The sequence below is a fragment of the Grampus griseus genome (genome assembly GCF_964374135.1).
Source record: "Grampus griseus genome assembly, chromosome: 2".
NCBI classification, from domain to species: Eukaryota; Metazoa; Chordata; class Mammalia; order Artiodactyla; family Delphinidae; genus Grampus; species Grampus griseus.
The window spans coordinates 82,058,377-82,075,188 of record NC_139018.1 but is presented as its reverse complement, the minus strand read 5'-3'; the positions used below and the strand labels follow the sequence as shown (position 1 = coordinate 82,075,188).

The 16,812-nt window shown below is 32.4% G+C and overlaps 1 protein-coding gene across 1 annotated transcript in view; it reads right to left on the bottom strand.

Moving 5' to 3' along the window:
- The window catches only part of SPRED1 (sprouty related EVH1 domain containing 1), a gene marked incomplete at its 5' end in the record, with an annotated part of 69,113 nt that overhangs the window by 28,822 nt on the left and 23,479 nt on the right, over positions 1–16,812 (bottom strand). Inside the window, 2 exons of the mRNA XM_082648787.1 lie at positions 1,897–2,049; positions 15,277–15,326. Coding sequence (XP_082504913.1) covers positions 1,897–2,049; positions 15,277–15,326 — 203 coding nt within the window. The remainder of the gene's footprint in view (positions 1–1,896; positions 2,050–15,276; positions 15,327–16,812) is intronic.

The following is a 16,812-nucleotide window of genomic DNA, read 5'->3' as shown; positions in this document are numbered from 1 at the left end:
AGGGAACAGAACAGAGAATAGAAATAGATCCACACACATACAGTCACATGACAAAGCTGAAAATGCAATGCACTTGTTTCAGAAAGCTAGGATTTTTTACTATATGGTGCTGGATCACTGGCTATCCAGATTTGGGGGTTGTGGTGCAGGGAGGGAAGCCTTGACCTCAATCTTATACCACTTACAAAAATCAAACATGAAAGAAAAAATAATAAAGTTTCTAAAAGACAACATAAAATATCTTCATGGCTTGGTGAGGATACTCAAAGATTTCTTATACATGACACAAAAAGCACTAACCACAGAGGGAACGATCACTAAATCACTCTTCTATTAAAATTAAGAACTCTTATTCAGCAAAAGACATTATTAAGAGAGTAAAAAGACCACCAGAGAGAAGATATCTGCAATATATATATATCCAACAAAGGACTTATTTCCAAAATAAACAAAAAGAAAATGGCTATAAATCAATAAGAAAAAGACAACTCAATATTAGATGTGCAAAATACTTGAATAGGTGCTTTACAAAACAGAATTTCTAAATGGTCAATAAGCATATAAAAAAAGGTGCTCAAAAGCAGTAGTAATCAGGAAAGTATAAACTAAAATCACAATAAAATACTACTTTACTTCCACTAAGTGACTAAATTGGGGAAAAAAAGGGGGAGGGGGAAAGGGGGGGTGCAATACCAAGTATTCAGGAAAATTCCCACGACTAGTGGGAATGTAAACCTGGTACACCGCTTTGGATTTTTTTGTTTGTAAGTAAAAGTGACACTCCATAAAAATGCACTGTGTTTAATCTGTGGTTCCTTGTGTCTTCTGGCACATGAATGTGTACCCAGCTTTGCGAAACAACAAACAAGATTTAAGTCCAAGGTGGTTTGCAGGACATAAAACCCCGACAGTCTGGCTCTTGTTCTCTTTGCCTCTCTTTTTCACCCTCCATGTTGTTTTCCCCCTAGATCATGCATACCTCTGGCTCATACTGTTCCCTGCTATGGACTAAATGTTTGTGTCACCCCTGCCCCCCCCAAATTATATGAAACCCAAACCCCCAGTGTGATGCTATTTGGAGATGGGGTCTTCAGGAGGTAATTAGGTCATGAAGGGTGTGGTCCTGGTATGATAGGATTAGTGCCCTTTATAAGAGACACCAGAGAGCTTGCTCACTTGGGCGTTCTCTGGCACTGAGACAAAGCAGCTGTCTGTAATCCAAGAAGAGAGCCCTCACTAGGAATCAACCATGCTGGCACCCTAACCTTGGGACTTCAAAGCCTTCAGAACTGGGAAAAAACCTGTTATTTAATCCACCCAGTTTATGGTATTTTGTTATGGCAGACTATGCTGACTAAAATTCCCTCTGTTTAAAACATTCATCCCCTCGCTCCTCCTGTGTTTTCCCCCCCAATTTTCATCACCAGCCCCACCCTCTTCAATTAGTTAACAATTTTTCTCATCCTTGAAAAGTTCAGGTGTATCTTAAGAAAAAACACAAACTCTCATCTTCCACAACGACTTCAATACCCCTATCCTGTGCTCCCAATCACTATGAGCACGTATCTATTATGCCATCATAAACTCTTTTAGAACAGAAACTATGGTTTATGTTCCTCTGTATCCCTCTACTGGACAATGAAAATGTAACTAACACCTTTCCCCTTTATCATCAAAAAATTTAAAGTCAAATTTATGACTCAATTATTAAACCTGTTTAGGACATTATGACATATATGTATTGTCTCATTCCGGATTTGATTCATTATAAATCTTATTCTCCTGGGTTTCTGTTGTTCTTTGACTGGTAAAGGGCAGATGGTCCTAATGTTCTCATCTAACACATCCGATTTCTATAAATATGAATAATATATTGAAAAATATTTATTTTCTCACCTGATTGGCTTGGCTTTGCAGGTAGACTCTTCTGGCATTCAGATCTTCAAAGGGAGAAGGTCTTGAGCTTCTGTAAGGCTCACTGGTTATAACTGTCTCTTGCTGGAAGAGATGATCTTTCACTAGAGAACTGGAAGTATCCTCTTCAGCTGCCTAATGGGAACAATCCCCAAATCATTAGTTACCAGAATGTAAAAAACAACAACAAAATAAGATACCTTTACTCTAACAAAAATTTACCAAATCAGTAAGTATGTACCATGACCATCAATGTGTATGGCAATTCCCCAAACTCAAATGTGCGTTAGGAAGCCATGTCAAAATAAAATAATATGAATTTAAAAAAAAAAATCAACTTTATAAGCAAAATGGACTTTCTTAAAAAAAATAACATAGGAAGAATTAGAAGGCTATCCATGCCAAGTGAGAAAGATATCTAATTACAATAAAGCTGTTAATTATAACTAAAAGTGATATATGTACACAGAAAATGAAGAAATTATGAGGAAAAAATACAAATCAATAAAATTGTTACTTTGCAAGTTTTTTTTAAAGAACTTTTTTCTTTTTACACAGTACCAAGGATTGTGCTGTGTGATACGAGGGATCGAAGAAGGAAGACAGTAGTCCACGTAATTTTAAAAGTAATTGAATGAGTGAATTAATTAATTAGCCTGAACTTGCTGATTATTTAGAAGGATTCAAACCATATACAAGACTCAGTGAAGGAGATATGTTCAATCAATGACAGTCACTAACAAAATGCTTTCGGAATTTCATAAACAATATTTCTGTGAAATAAATGTTGAATAAGTGAAACTTAGCACATTACAAAACAAAAAGTCCTGAAAAGGTTTTGTTTCTTTTTTTTATTTTTTTAAGAAATGAGATAACTCTTTGCTATTATTTTTCCCGTTAGTATATAATTATTTGGGAAGAAAAAGTGACAGCCAACTAAAATTACAGAAATACCTTTACTGGCTCACTCTAAAGTAATTTAGAGTAATCATTATAGGGCTAATAATTTTAAAGGCAGAAACATTTACAAGCTTTTTTATAAAAATAAAAAACATTAAAATTTGGTATTACTTCTAATATTAAGCAGTAAAGTTCATAAAAGTTATTAAAATTTGGTATTACTTCTAATATTAAGCAATAAAGTTCATAAAAGTTATAGCTAAGATATTATAAATTTATAAATGCATGTTCTGGTCATTGCTCTGAAACAAAGAAGCTTTGTGACATTTAATTTTTCTGGAACTCAGTTTTTTCAATTAAATAATTATAATACCTATACTGTTTTATGACATGGATTGTCATAAGGATTTAGTGAGATGGTAATATATGTGAAAATGCTCTGAAAACTAAAAGCTGTTATTTTATCAGGAAGCAATTAAACTTTAAAAAATGTATCTGAGAGTCTATTGTCACTTAAAACTACATGTGTCAAACCCAGTTAATTGCTATTTTTAGCTAATTTTCCTAATAGTTATATCAATGTGTTATGACAGTTAATGCTAAGTTATTGGAAAGGAGGTGGCTAAATAATGGTATTCAGCAAACATTCTTTCAAAATTAATGATCAAAATTCGGGAGAGTAAAAAGAATTCAGAAAAAAAAAAAAAAAAAAGAATTCAGGAAGCATATTTATTTGTTCCAGGGAGTTTTCAAAATAAATGACCCAAGTAATTGTCAAAAATCATAAGCAAACTGAATAGAAGAAAACAACAATAACAACAAAAAGGTTTAGAGAAAGGGCCTAGGTTGGAACCTTGTCTTATCCAACTTGGGTATGCAATTTAAGCAATTAACTTCTCTAAATCACAGCTCCTTTTTATTATAAACTGGGTATAGTATTTGTATTAAAAATCTCAGGGTTAGTTGAGATACTCAAGAGATTAAAAACTATAAACAAGCATAAACTGTATTAGTAGTGATCATAAAGTAATTATGCTTTTAATGGTGACAAGTATTTTGATCAGGTTGTCTTTACTGTATTCTAATCTAACTGAGAAATCATTTAAGAATTGTAAAATATAATAAAGCTTACTTAAAAATCTGTATCTTAACAAATACAAAATGTTTACATGACCCAGTGTTTTACTGTACTGACTGAGGTTAATTCTACTTACATTAAACAGTAATAAATTTCATTTTGATTAAAAATAAATACATTATTTTTTAAAGGGAAATATCAAAAGTATTGTTTCATTATTAAACAAATAAAATGTGTATAGTATTTGGGTAATAAATGATTTAGTTCAACTTAAAAATGCTTACCAAAATACCTGGAATTAACCTATTAATTAGAAATATTGGGACTTCCCTGGTGGCGCAGTGGATGAGACTCTGCGCTCCCAATGCAAAGGGTCCAGGTTCAATCTAGATCCTACATGCATGCCGCAACTAAGAGTTCCCATGCCACAAAGAAGAAGCCCATGAGCCGCAACTAAGACATGGTGCCATCAAATAAATAAATAAATATTTTTTTAAAAAAGAAATATTTCATACTTCACAGTGAATTTATAACTATACACCTAAATGTGTCTCAGCTAATAAAATAACTAAAACATCTTTCAGGTGTCTGATATGGTAAAAATAAACAAACCAACCCTCACTGTTTGAAAATGTAGAGTCTACAATCTATAATAAGGGACATATTATACATGAATTGTGAGAAACTAACATTTTTAGAGAATCCTAAACAGGAAAAGACCATTTTCCTACTACCTATGTCTCTTTCAGCAAGTTTAAATTTAGGTGTATATTAAGTTGACAAAGTATTAAAAAAAAGTGGTGATAAGGAAAATGGTCATTCTCATTCACTGCTTATTCTATACACAGGAGGAAAATCCGGACCAACCATTTCTGAAAAGCAATTTTAGTAAAATGTATCAAAAGCTTTTAAAACATTCACACATTTTGACCACTTATTCAATCTAGTAAAGAAAAAAATTGTACTAAATGGAAAGAGCTTTAGGCACAAAATATTTTTCTCAGAATTTTTTTAATAGTAAAAATGAAGAAATAACCTTAATGTCCTAAATTAAGGGAATGGTTATGTAAATGATGGTATGCCCACTTAATGGAATGAGTGGTCATTTGAAATTAGGTTTATGAATAATACCTACTTTGTGGAGAAATGTTTAATGTTAAAAAATCAGTATATAAAATTTTATTTATAGTATTATAACCATAAAAAGATGAAAGGTTAAAAGGATATAAAATGAATGTTAATATTATTCCTTGATGGTATGATTAGGAATGATTTTCCAATTTTTCTAGAGCTTATTTACGTTTATAAGGGTGATTTCTTTTAAATCTAGGTATATACTTTCCCCCCTTCTTTTGATATAGAGTCATAATATTTAAAAATACAATACAATTATATTCTATCAAAATAGTCAAGTAATTCAACTGACTAATGAACCAGTCACTTGCTTTTTGGCATAAGTAGATTCCTCCCTCCACCCCCCCTCCCGCCACTCTGTATTTGAGATAATAAACTGAGACATTGTTCAACCCTTGCCCTAAACTCTTCTGGATTCATGCAGAATATCTCTTTTGGTCAGTAAAATAAAATAATTTTCTAAACAAGCTAATCTTCTGAGTGTCTTTCAAATCCATTTTCTCTTCTCCATATCCACTTACCTACTCTCTTAATGCAAGCTCTCATTATCCTTTTTTGCCTCTCTTATTTTAGTAGGTTTCTAAGTGATCTCCTTGTTTCCAGTCTTGTGAAAAGGCTAGGCGTGCAAATCTGTTGGTTTTTCTACTCAGAACCCTTCTAAGGTATCCAATTATCAAAGCTCTATTGGGGAACCCTGTACACACTGGAGAATAGAGGGCCGAGAATCATCATTGTCTGAGGAACGCTTTCAAGATACATAATTTACACAATCCATAGAAATGGGCTCTCTCACCCCAGAAGCACTGAGGTACAAGATAAAGTCCAATTTTATTTCACAGGAAAAAGAAACAGACAACAAATACATGAAAAGAAGATGATGGACTTCAATTAAAGACTTAAAAATGTGATGACAATTTTTTATACGGACTAGAAAAGATGGAAAATATAATAATACTCAACACTGGCAAGGGTATGGAGAAACAGGATATTTTGCACTGTTGGTGGGAGTGCATTTTTTCTTTGAGAAAGTCATCGTATATACAGATACATGCACACACAAATAATCATCGTAGCACTCTTTTTAACAAAAAAAGAAAAGGAGAAAACATCCTATGGCTGTATCAGCACAGGACTGGTTAAAAAATTATGGTATACATATATGATAGAATTCTAAAAGCCATTAAAAAGAGCTGTATGCAGTACTCACAAGATATTGCTAAATGAAAAAAAGCTAGGGACAGAACTGTCAGTATGACATGATCCTATCTGTCAAATTGATAGGATGGATGAATAGGTATTTTAAAATTTTATCAGTTTAAGGAAGGATACACACCAAACCACTGATATTTCCCTTAGGAAATATTTTATATAAAGGACTATAGACATAATAATATAAAGGTAATAAAGTGAATATGTGTATACTTATCACCCAACTTAAGAAAGAGAAATAACCAAGACAACAAATATTATATTATCAAGACAACAAATAATAGCATCCCCCACCTCTACCACTTGGATAGGTAAATATTATCTTGAAGTAGTTGTTTATTTTACAATTTCTTACTGTTCTTTACAGCTTTACCACATAAGTATTATTCCTAAACAATATTTAGTTCTAGATGCTTCTGAATTTTATTTGACTGATATCATGCTATTTGGGACATTTTGGAACTTGCTTTTTTTGCTCATTTTTTTTCATGAAACTTATTCATGTTGATATATGTAGCAATAGCTCACTCATTTTCACTTCTTTGTAGTGATGATAGCTAACACCTATTAAGCATTTTCTATGTAGCAGACATTGTCTCAAGTACTTTACATGGGTTAACTCATTTCATCCTCACAACAACCCTTTGAGCTAGTTAGCATTATTATCTCTCTATTCCACAGGAAGAAACTAAAGCTCAAAGACATTATGTAACTTGCCTAAGATAAAACACTTAATTTTTTGCTCTTTCAAACAAGGGTGCTAAGAACATTCTTCTACAGGCCTCATGATACATAGATACAAGAATTTTTCTGGTACATATCCAGGGGTGGAAATGCTAGATTATAAGATACACGTATGCTCTGATTTATAAAATAAAAATTATTTTCCAAGGCGGTTTTAACAATTCATATATCCACAAGCAATGTTCTATATTCTCACTAAGACTAGGCATTATCACAACTTTCACTCTTATTTATGGATATGCTATTTAATTTCTATGATAATGGACTAGTCTTACTAAAAATTACAGTGTTTTCTTTTCATGAACAAGAAATTTTGAGAATGAACAAAAGAACTAACAAATGAATGCATAGGTTTGTTACTTTACCATGGCTCCTACTCTACTGTTTCATCATCTCTTTTTGCTTCAGATGTACTGTTTCTCTCCAGTACTGTCTAACATTTCACACTTCTGATTCTTTGTACATGTCATTTCCTCTGCCCACAAAGACTATCTTCAATTTTTCCACTAGAAAAACTCCTTTTTAGAGTTTGGGATTAACATATACACACTACTATATATAAAACAGATAATCAACAACGACCTACTATATAGCACAGGGAACTCTACTCAATATTCTGTAATAACCTATATGGGAAAAGAATCTGAAAAAGAATGAATGTATGTATATGTATAACTGAATCATTTTGCTGTACACCTGAAACTAACACAACGTAAATCAACCATACTCCAATATAAAATAAAAATTAAAAAAAAGAACTTAACATCAGCCATAAACACCTCAAAAAGTCTGTTAATCCACTCCAAAGTTACTCCCTCCTCTGAACTTCCTCAAAAATACTTATATCTATCACCCTATATTCTAAGTGTTCTTTTATTTGTATTTTTCCCGTGAGCCAGTAATGACTTTCTCTCTGTTTTATTCCTAGAGCTTAGAACTACACCTGACACACAGTGAGTACCTTATAAATAATCAGTGATATGCAAATAACCACAAGTCAGATCACATTATATTAATATAGACCCTTGGGAGTAACTTTGGCAATAGAAAAAAATGTAGAAAAAGAACTCCTTAAACAACAATGAAAAGTCTTCACCCACAAAAGAAATAATTTTAATAACTGTTAAAAGTTCAAATTACACAAAAAATTCTTCACACACACCCCCGTATGGAATAGCACCTATTATTATTTGACATGTATCTTTCTAGACTTAATATATATATGTTTATAGTCTATGTATAATTTGATTCCATTTATATATTTAGGTCTATCCATGTAGTACTTTCTTTTACCACAAAACATACCATGAACCTCTCCCTGTGTCAATATATAAAGGTGTACCCTGTGCTTTAAAATGGTTGCAAAGAAGTTCAGTATTTGTATATGTTATGTATTCTGTAGGCAAAACTCGAATTAGGGGCATTTAAATAGCCTCCAATTTTTTGGTCATATACATTTCAACACACCTCCTTATAAATACATCTTGGTGCACTGGTAGTATTATTTCCTTAGGATTAATTCCCATTAATACTAGAGAGTATAAGCTACCCTCTAGCAAACTTATGAGCCCTTTGAAAACCTCTCAAGAAAGACTATTTCCTCACATCTCTACCCACACTGGGCCTTATCATTTAACTATCTCTGCCAAACTCATATAAGAAAAAAATTTTAATTGTTATTTTATAAAAAATATTATTTGTACCATTTCCACTATTAAAATTAATAGTAGCCAAAACATTTTTTAAAACTTGGATCAGACTGAGTAAAAAGTATTCTGGCTTAGTCAAACTTGAATGTTTTTTACTGGATTAAAACTCTTTAAAAGTAACAATTACTATGGGAAAAGGGGTGTAATCTCAAGTTAGGTGGTGGAAAATGCCAAAAAATCTTCCACAAGAGCAGAAAATCTAATGTATGATACGCACAAAGGATGTACATACATTTGCATGAGCTCCAGCTTTTAAAAAGTTGTCTATAGCAGTAATATACATCCACATTCAATGCTTTTAGTACTGTGCTGGCATTGGCTCATCTGTATTACCTAAAAAGTAAACCATGCCAATATTTCATGTACAGTGGAAATCTGTTCCACTCTCAGAGGCTGGTATAATAATTATTCTTCTATGGTTGCTCAGAGATTGTTTAGCTTTTTATTTCTCCAAGACTATTACAGCAATTTTGTGTGTAGAGGCAAAAGGATGCTGTATAAAGTAAAAGGATGCTGTATAAAGTAAAAGGTTGCTGTATAAAGTAATAAAATAATTCTAGCTGTAGTTCTCTTTCAGAACATAAGTCTAGATGACAGCTGTAGAGAAAATAAATACAGATTTTGCTTTTCTCCTTCCTTTGTCCCTTCTCTCTATATTAATTCTGAGGCAGAGAAAACAGCATTGTTCTGTAAACTTTTTAAAATGTATGATTCCCAATAAACAATATAGTGCGAAAAAACCTCACAGTCTATCAGTTGTTCCAAACTTTCATTCTTGTAGTTGTATTATCACGAATCACAGGTTTGAACGTGTGACTGGGTCATATTCAACAAGAGAAGTTTTAAATAATTATATTATTAGTTTACTTTAGCATGATGAAAAAATTTTAGATGTTCTTTGATAAAGAAATCTTATATTCTAGCATTGCATATGTTAAAAATGCTATCAAAGCTATTCTTTTGGTATTTAAAACTATACAAATTATGCAAACTTAGAAAGCACAGAAAAGGAAAAAAATGACTAACAATTCTACAAGCCCAACAAAATCACTATTTACACTTTGATGTAGCACCCAGTAGCAATGCATTTTATATTTGACCACCAACGTCTCCTATTCTGTTTGCTAGATTTCTTTAGTTACTTTTTATTAGTTTAAGAATAAACTAAACCTTGAATTTTCAATTTTGCATGTCTATGAGCTTTTTCTAAAAATACTAATAGCATATATAGTATTTTGTTTAGGCAACCTGAACACAGTAATCAGTGATGAAATAATATGGAAGGCATACGAGAAAAGTACCAACATATAATGTCCAGAAAAAACAAAAAAGAAAAACAAGTCCTCCACCTTATTAATCAACAGAAACTACACTTTAAATGAAAAGTTAGTTTGGCTTAAATGTGGTATTAGGTTTTCAGGGATTGTCTATTGTCTGCAAATCTGTTTTTTAGTTAATAGGCAGGCAATAGTTGCATAGTTTTTGCTAACTATATAAATCTTTAGACAATCCTTTAATTGGGAAATCTATTTCTAGGATTTTATCCTAAGGTCACATTCAGAAGTACCAACAAAAATTAATGTACAAGACTGTGGAAAATAAAGTAAATGTTCAACGAAACATGAATGGTTAAATAAACTGTAGTATAGTTACACAATATAATGGCAAAATTCAAAGACACTGAAATCAGACTGCGTGGGTTCAAATTTTATGATTTGTACTACTTAAATTCCAACCACCACTATCACTACCATTACCAATACAAACAAAAATCCTATCAAAAACACAATCCAAATGGAGAAGAGACTGATTCTGATGGTACTTTTAAAAAGAAGTATGTATTTGAATATAACATGCAAGAACAAAGGAAAACTTAAGCAGAAGAACCCAAAATCTTAATAGCAATTACCACTAGGTAGGGATAAATGATTCCTGATTTCTTCTTTATAATTTTCTAACTAACCAAATATCCTACATGAAGATTAGTTTAAGAGTCAAGGAAAAATTAAATAGTGACAAAATATTATGCAAAAAGATTATACAGAGTTTTTTTACTCCCTTATTAGATAATTAAACTCAATCTAAAATATATAAAGGTTACAGGAACTTAACTATAAGGTAGGATGGTGAGAGATCACAGTAATATAAAATCCATTTTGCTAGCTAAATAAAGCTCTATCCATTAACTTAGTTTTCAGATATAGAGCCTTATTAAAATGTTACTACCTCTGAAAATGAGTACATGAACAATTCATAGCGCCCTTGACTAAAGCAAATGACTTTGAACAATAAATGTAAATCACAATCCTTTTAATCATTTGGCTCAAAAATGACCTTACTTAATTCTAAAAAAGAGTAAGTTAGTCAAGTATTTCTCAGTGGCGAAGAGAAAATATGATACCTTTTCACTTCAGATCAATTAGGTGTCACCTTTCTTCTGCCCCAAAGCATGGAATCTGAGATCTTTTCCTCTTATAATCACAAACCAATCCTGAGGTGAGTTTTATGGGTTTTGTTAGCAATCTAGCCTATCTGAACAATAAGATCTGTTACGACTAACAACTCTGGTTGGAAAAACACTGTAAAAATAATCTTAAAGCAAATGTAAGCTAACATTAAAAAAAAAAAAAAACACCCCACCTAACCGGCTCATTAAAATACTTAAATAAAGAAACCAAATGAAAAGAACATTCATACCTTACTGCTGCTTGTTTTTTTTTTTTCTTTTAACTCCTTAATTTTGAAGATTTTTCTTCAAAAAACCTTTCCTACCAACTATGTATATGGTCAAAATTGTACTAAACATCAGGGATAAAAGATGAGCAAGATATGATTTTAAATCCAAATAATGATGTTATGAAACCTTTCAAAGACAAGTATGAAATAGAAAGGTAAATACCTTTCTGATGATTTATGATACTGATAAAGATACTGAATTGCTGAAAGCTGAAAGTTATCTACCAGCAAATAATCAAATGTTTAGCATAGTTATTGGAACAGAACAGGTGCTCAAATATTTACTGAATGAATTAATAAGTACTCAAAATGGAGAGGATTTCCACTCTGATATTTAAAGTCTTAAAGACATTTATGATCTAACTAACAGTCATTACTTCCTTGGGGTTAAAATAATTAGAGAATGGGTTATTCTTTTAAAGCCATTTTAGTTTTCTTTGCAAATAATCACTAATAAAGTAAACCTGACATAACCACTATCATAAACTACAGTCAACTTGCACTCAAGATAATTTCAAAATGTTTATGTATGTCAAGCCCATAGGTGGTTTACAAAACAATAATGTACTTTGTTCCTAATAAAGTGGTTAACTGAATTAGAATACTGTATAACCTCCAATACATTCCAAAATAAGAATGATGTATGTGAAAACTTTAGCATATCATGAAATAAATGGTACTAAAGTAAACTTAAGAGTTTTCTTTGGCAGTTTAATTCTGTAAGTTGATTCTTTTTTAAAAATTTCACATTTTGCTAGCATCTCAGTATCCCCCAGCCCCTTTTGGTATAATTAAGGTTAATATATTATACATACATAATCGGGCTCAGAATTTTTTAAACTAATAAGAACTGTGTTTTTTTCTACCTGAACATACTTTTAGTTGTAAAGGGGCTATAAAACCAAGATATAATACAATCTTCTATTGAAAAATGGAATTTAACCTAAGCTAGATGTATCATCTAAAAAAGTTGAGAATGGGAGCAAGATAAAATGAACATGACTATAAATGTTAGCTTTCATTCTACTCATCTTCCTTTTCTGCTTATGTATTGGTTAGCTGTTGGTGCATAATCACCAATTACCACAAAACTGCAGCTTCAAAGAACATTTACTATCTCATAGTTTCTTTGAGTAAGAAATTTGGGAGCAACTTAGCTGAATGGTGTTCCTTAAGTACAGTTCCTCTCGTTGTGAGGACCCATGAACTGAACAGACGAATTATCTGCCCCACACACAACCAAAATACAATGGTAGGACAGGCAGAGGATAACTGTTATAAAACTTCTGGTTCAGAATAAGAGAAAATGGAGTCACTGATCCAAAGTAATTCTGTAATCAAGGTGGGAACACGTTAGAAGTTCCTTGAATATGGGAATAATTCTCCATAGCTCTTGGCTCTGCCCTTTGAGATTTTGGTTCTATTTCTGAGTTATCTTTCCGTTTTATGAAAGGAAGTCCATGTTTACATGTAAAATGTTTTTCAACCTGCTTCTTGCCGGTAAAATTCTGGGGATCCAAGGGGCCGCTCCACATTCTCATTGATACCAGAACAGAACTTTAGGAAACACTTAACTATAAAAAGTATACTTATTTTGCATTTTATTATTTATTTCTTATACCTAATTAACGGAAACTGAGTTTTTAAAATAATAATTAATCATCAAGAAAATAAACAGATTCATATATTAAAACACAAATAAGAACTCTTAAATGTACTATAAGGATAATGGGTTAGGATACATCTATTGAAAACAAATTAGATAGACACAAAAAAGATTAAAAATTGTAAACTTGAAAAAACATTTAAGGTCACAAAATATCATTATGCATTTAAGTGAAAAAAAAAGCTACAGAATAATGATATCATAGTAACACATGTGTACCCATTTATTTGTCCAGAAAAATACTCAGAGGCTATATTTAAAAATACGTATGGGACTTCCCTGGTGGTCCAGTGGCTAAGACTCTGTGCTCCCAATGCAGGGGGCCTGGATTCGATCCCTGGTCAGAGAACTAGATCCCACATGCTGCAACTAAGACTTTGCATGCCGCAACTAAAGATCCCATGTGCCGCAACTAAAGATCCTGCATGCAGCAACGAAGATCCTACATGTGGCAACAAAGATCTTGCGTGCTGCAGCTAAGACCTGAAGCAACCAAATAAATAAATAAATATTTAAAAAAATATGTATGATGGCTATCATGGATGGTAGCATATCTATGTTTTATTTTTTGAACTTTACTATATTTCTCAAATTTTCAGAAATAAAAACCATTTTTATTTTCTGATTATAAATGTACATAAAACATTTTGCCATGTCCTTTAGGTGATGACTATTTTTACAATAATATGAATAATTGATTATTAATACAAGGTATACATATAAATTTGGGTTCTTTCACTATTCTCCTAAAAGTATTAATACTTTAGGAAATTAAAAGTACTAAAAAGAAAGCCATATAGCTCAGAATCCCACAATCCAAAAGTAACAAATTTAACATTTTAGCTGAGTAACAATGGGTGACAACACCATATAATTATCTGTTTTTACTACTCAATACACTGCAAGTAAATTAATAATAAAATTTTTAGTGGTCGCATGACAAAGATACCTTAATTAATTCAACCATTTCCATTCCATTTAGATAGCTTATTTTTTATTATCAATATTTCATACACACACCCCCAAAAATCTGTGTATACAAATTTTTTGTGTATCTCTATTTCCTTAAATTGATTCACTGGATCAATAGGTATGAATATTTCTTTTTTTTTTTTAAAGATTTTTTTTTTTTAATGTGGACCAATTTTAAAGCCTTTATTGAATTTGTTACCATACTGCTTCTGCTTTATGTTTTGGCTTTTTGGCCACAAGGTATGTGGGATCTTAGCTCCCCGACCAGGGATCGAACCTGAAACATTGGAAGGGGAAGTCTTAACCATTGGACCACCAGGGAAGTCCTGTTCCTCTTTTTAAGGCTTTTAAATACATTATTACCAAACTGCTTTCTAAAAAGAATCTACCAATCTATATTTTCTAGCAGAGCATCAATCTGTCAACCTCATGGAAAGACACAGTCTGGGGTAATATTAATTTTTAAATCTTTGATAATTTCATAACTAATAAATGTTAATTTATACTACCTGCTGATTACTAGTGATATAAAACAGAAGGGTGTCCATATGCTTATTCATAATTTGAAATTACTTTTCTATGAATTTTTAATGCAAGTACCTTGCCTATGCGGTGGGGTATCTGTGATGGTTAATTTTATGTCAACTTGGCTAGGTGATGGTGGCAAGTGGTTTGGTCAAACACCAGTCTAACTATTGTGAAGGTAATTTTCATATGTGACTAACATCTAAATCAGAGACTCAGAGTAAAGGAGATTATCCTCCATAAAGTGGGTAGACTCATTCTGGAAAGACTTAAAGAAAAGACTGACGTCCCCCAAGGAGGAAGGAAGTCTGCCTTGAGACTGCCTTCTGACTCAAGAGCAAAACATCAACTTCTGCCAGAACTTCTGGGATGCCTGCCTACCTGCTTACTCTGTGAATTTCGGACTGGCCAGTTCCCAGTCACATGAGCCAATTCCTTAAACAAACAAACCGAACAAAACCAAGTCCTCTTTACACATATTAATAAATACATACATATATATGTGTGTATATATATATATATATATATACACATACACACATTCTATTGGTTCTGTTTCCCTGCATTTCCTGACATATACAGTGACCAGAAATTTCTTAAGACTTTATATGAATTGTTTATTTGTTACGGCTAGTGATTTCCTCCACAACCTTTATGTCTAGAAATTCCTTTTAATCCAAACTACTTACTTGTAAGTTGTCTTCTGCTCCTTCAGTTTCATTTTTAAATGCTGGGCATCCTAAGAAAATGGGTAAAAGTTAATTAAGCATAGAATTTTTGTTTTAGATTTTAGTATTGCTGACTCATTGATAATACCACTATGATACTGTAGAAGACTAATCAGAGATCATTCTGGACTGCCTGGCAACCAGTCAGATGTTGGTCACTCATACTTGCCCCTCTGTTAGACAGAGAATAAAGCAACTGTTTTCCTCTTCTACAGGTAAATTTCCAGTTACTTACTTAAAGAGGTGTTTTCTGTGAAAGTACGCTATCTCTGGCAAGCCCTGTCTCTGATTTCTCTCAAATACTGAAACTGCCAGGAAAAGTATATGCACCACACTCTTCTGGTGTTTAGGTAATACCCACGTGATTTATTCAATTTTTCTAAGTACTCTGACCCAGGAAACAGTATTTAGTACCCCCAACTAGGATTTTAGTAGCTTTAGTAAGGCAAAAAAATGAGCCTTAATCCACTGTTGATAGTCAATAGCCAATTGTTGCTATTGACTTTTGTGTACCAATGCCTCTATATAAGTTTTCATGGCGTTCAAGAGTGCCTTTAGTTCCAATAAATTAATAAGGAAGGATTTACCTTAGCAAAGTATTCTGACTTTATGCTACCCTTGAGACATAGCTATCATGGAGATGAAGAGAAAGCTGCCCTATGGAAAGGGTGCATAGTTTATTCTTACTGTCATGGGAGGCTAAGTAAGAAAATGGGATTGCTGAAAACCTATACAGTGGCTGATAATAATGCTAACCAGTATGTTTTCAAAAATGTTCAAAAACAATGAGACAGGCTGAGTACTGTAGCCTATTCTACCTGGCTAGGTGTTTGTAAGCTTCTCATTAATTTTCTTTTAAAAGGTTAAACCCAATCTATCTGATTCTAGTGAAAGAAGTATGTTCCTATGGGGGTATGAATGTGGGCATAAAAGTATTCAAAACTAAATATTCCAGCAACCATGGATAATGATTTTCTTTTTAAACCACTGGTGCTTCAACACTAACAAAATATTAGAATTAACTGGGAAACTTTAAAAAAATTATACTGATGCCAGAACACAGCCTCAAACCAATAATGTCAGAATCTCTGAGGGGTGAGGCATTGGGCATCATAAATTTTTTTATTTTTAAGTTTCTTGCAGTGGTTTGAGAACGACAACTACTACTCGAGAATCTGAAGATCCATATTCACCTTGCCCCTCCCTAAATTCATGATATATAATCATCTGACAATTCCTCACCACATGTGAAATGAACAGGAACTTAAAAAAAAAAAAAAGGAATGCCTCAGCACCACTCCCCAGGCAGTTTGATTCAAGTGAGCTGGAGTGGGGACCAATTATGCTATTTTTCAAAAGGCTCCCAGGTGATTCAAATGTGCAGGGAACAATGAGAACACTGATATAGGAAGAATTTATGGGTTCTTGTACTAAAAATGAGTGCTATCATTTCATGGAATTTTTTTCTGAATCAGAAATCAAAGATTGTTTGTTTAC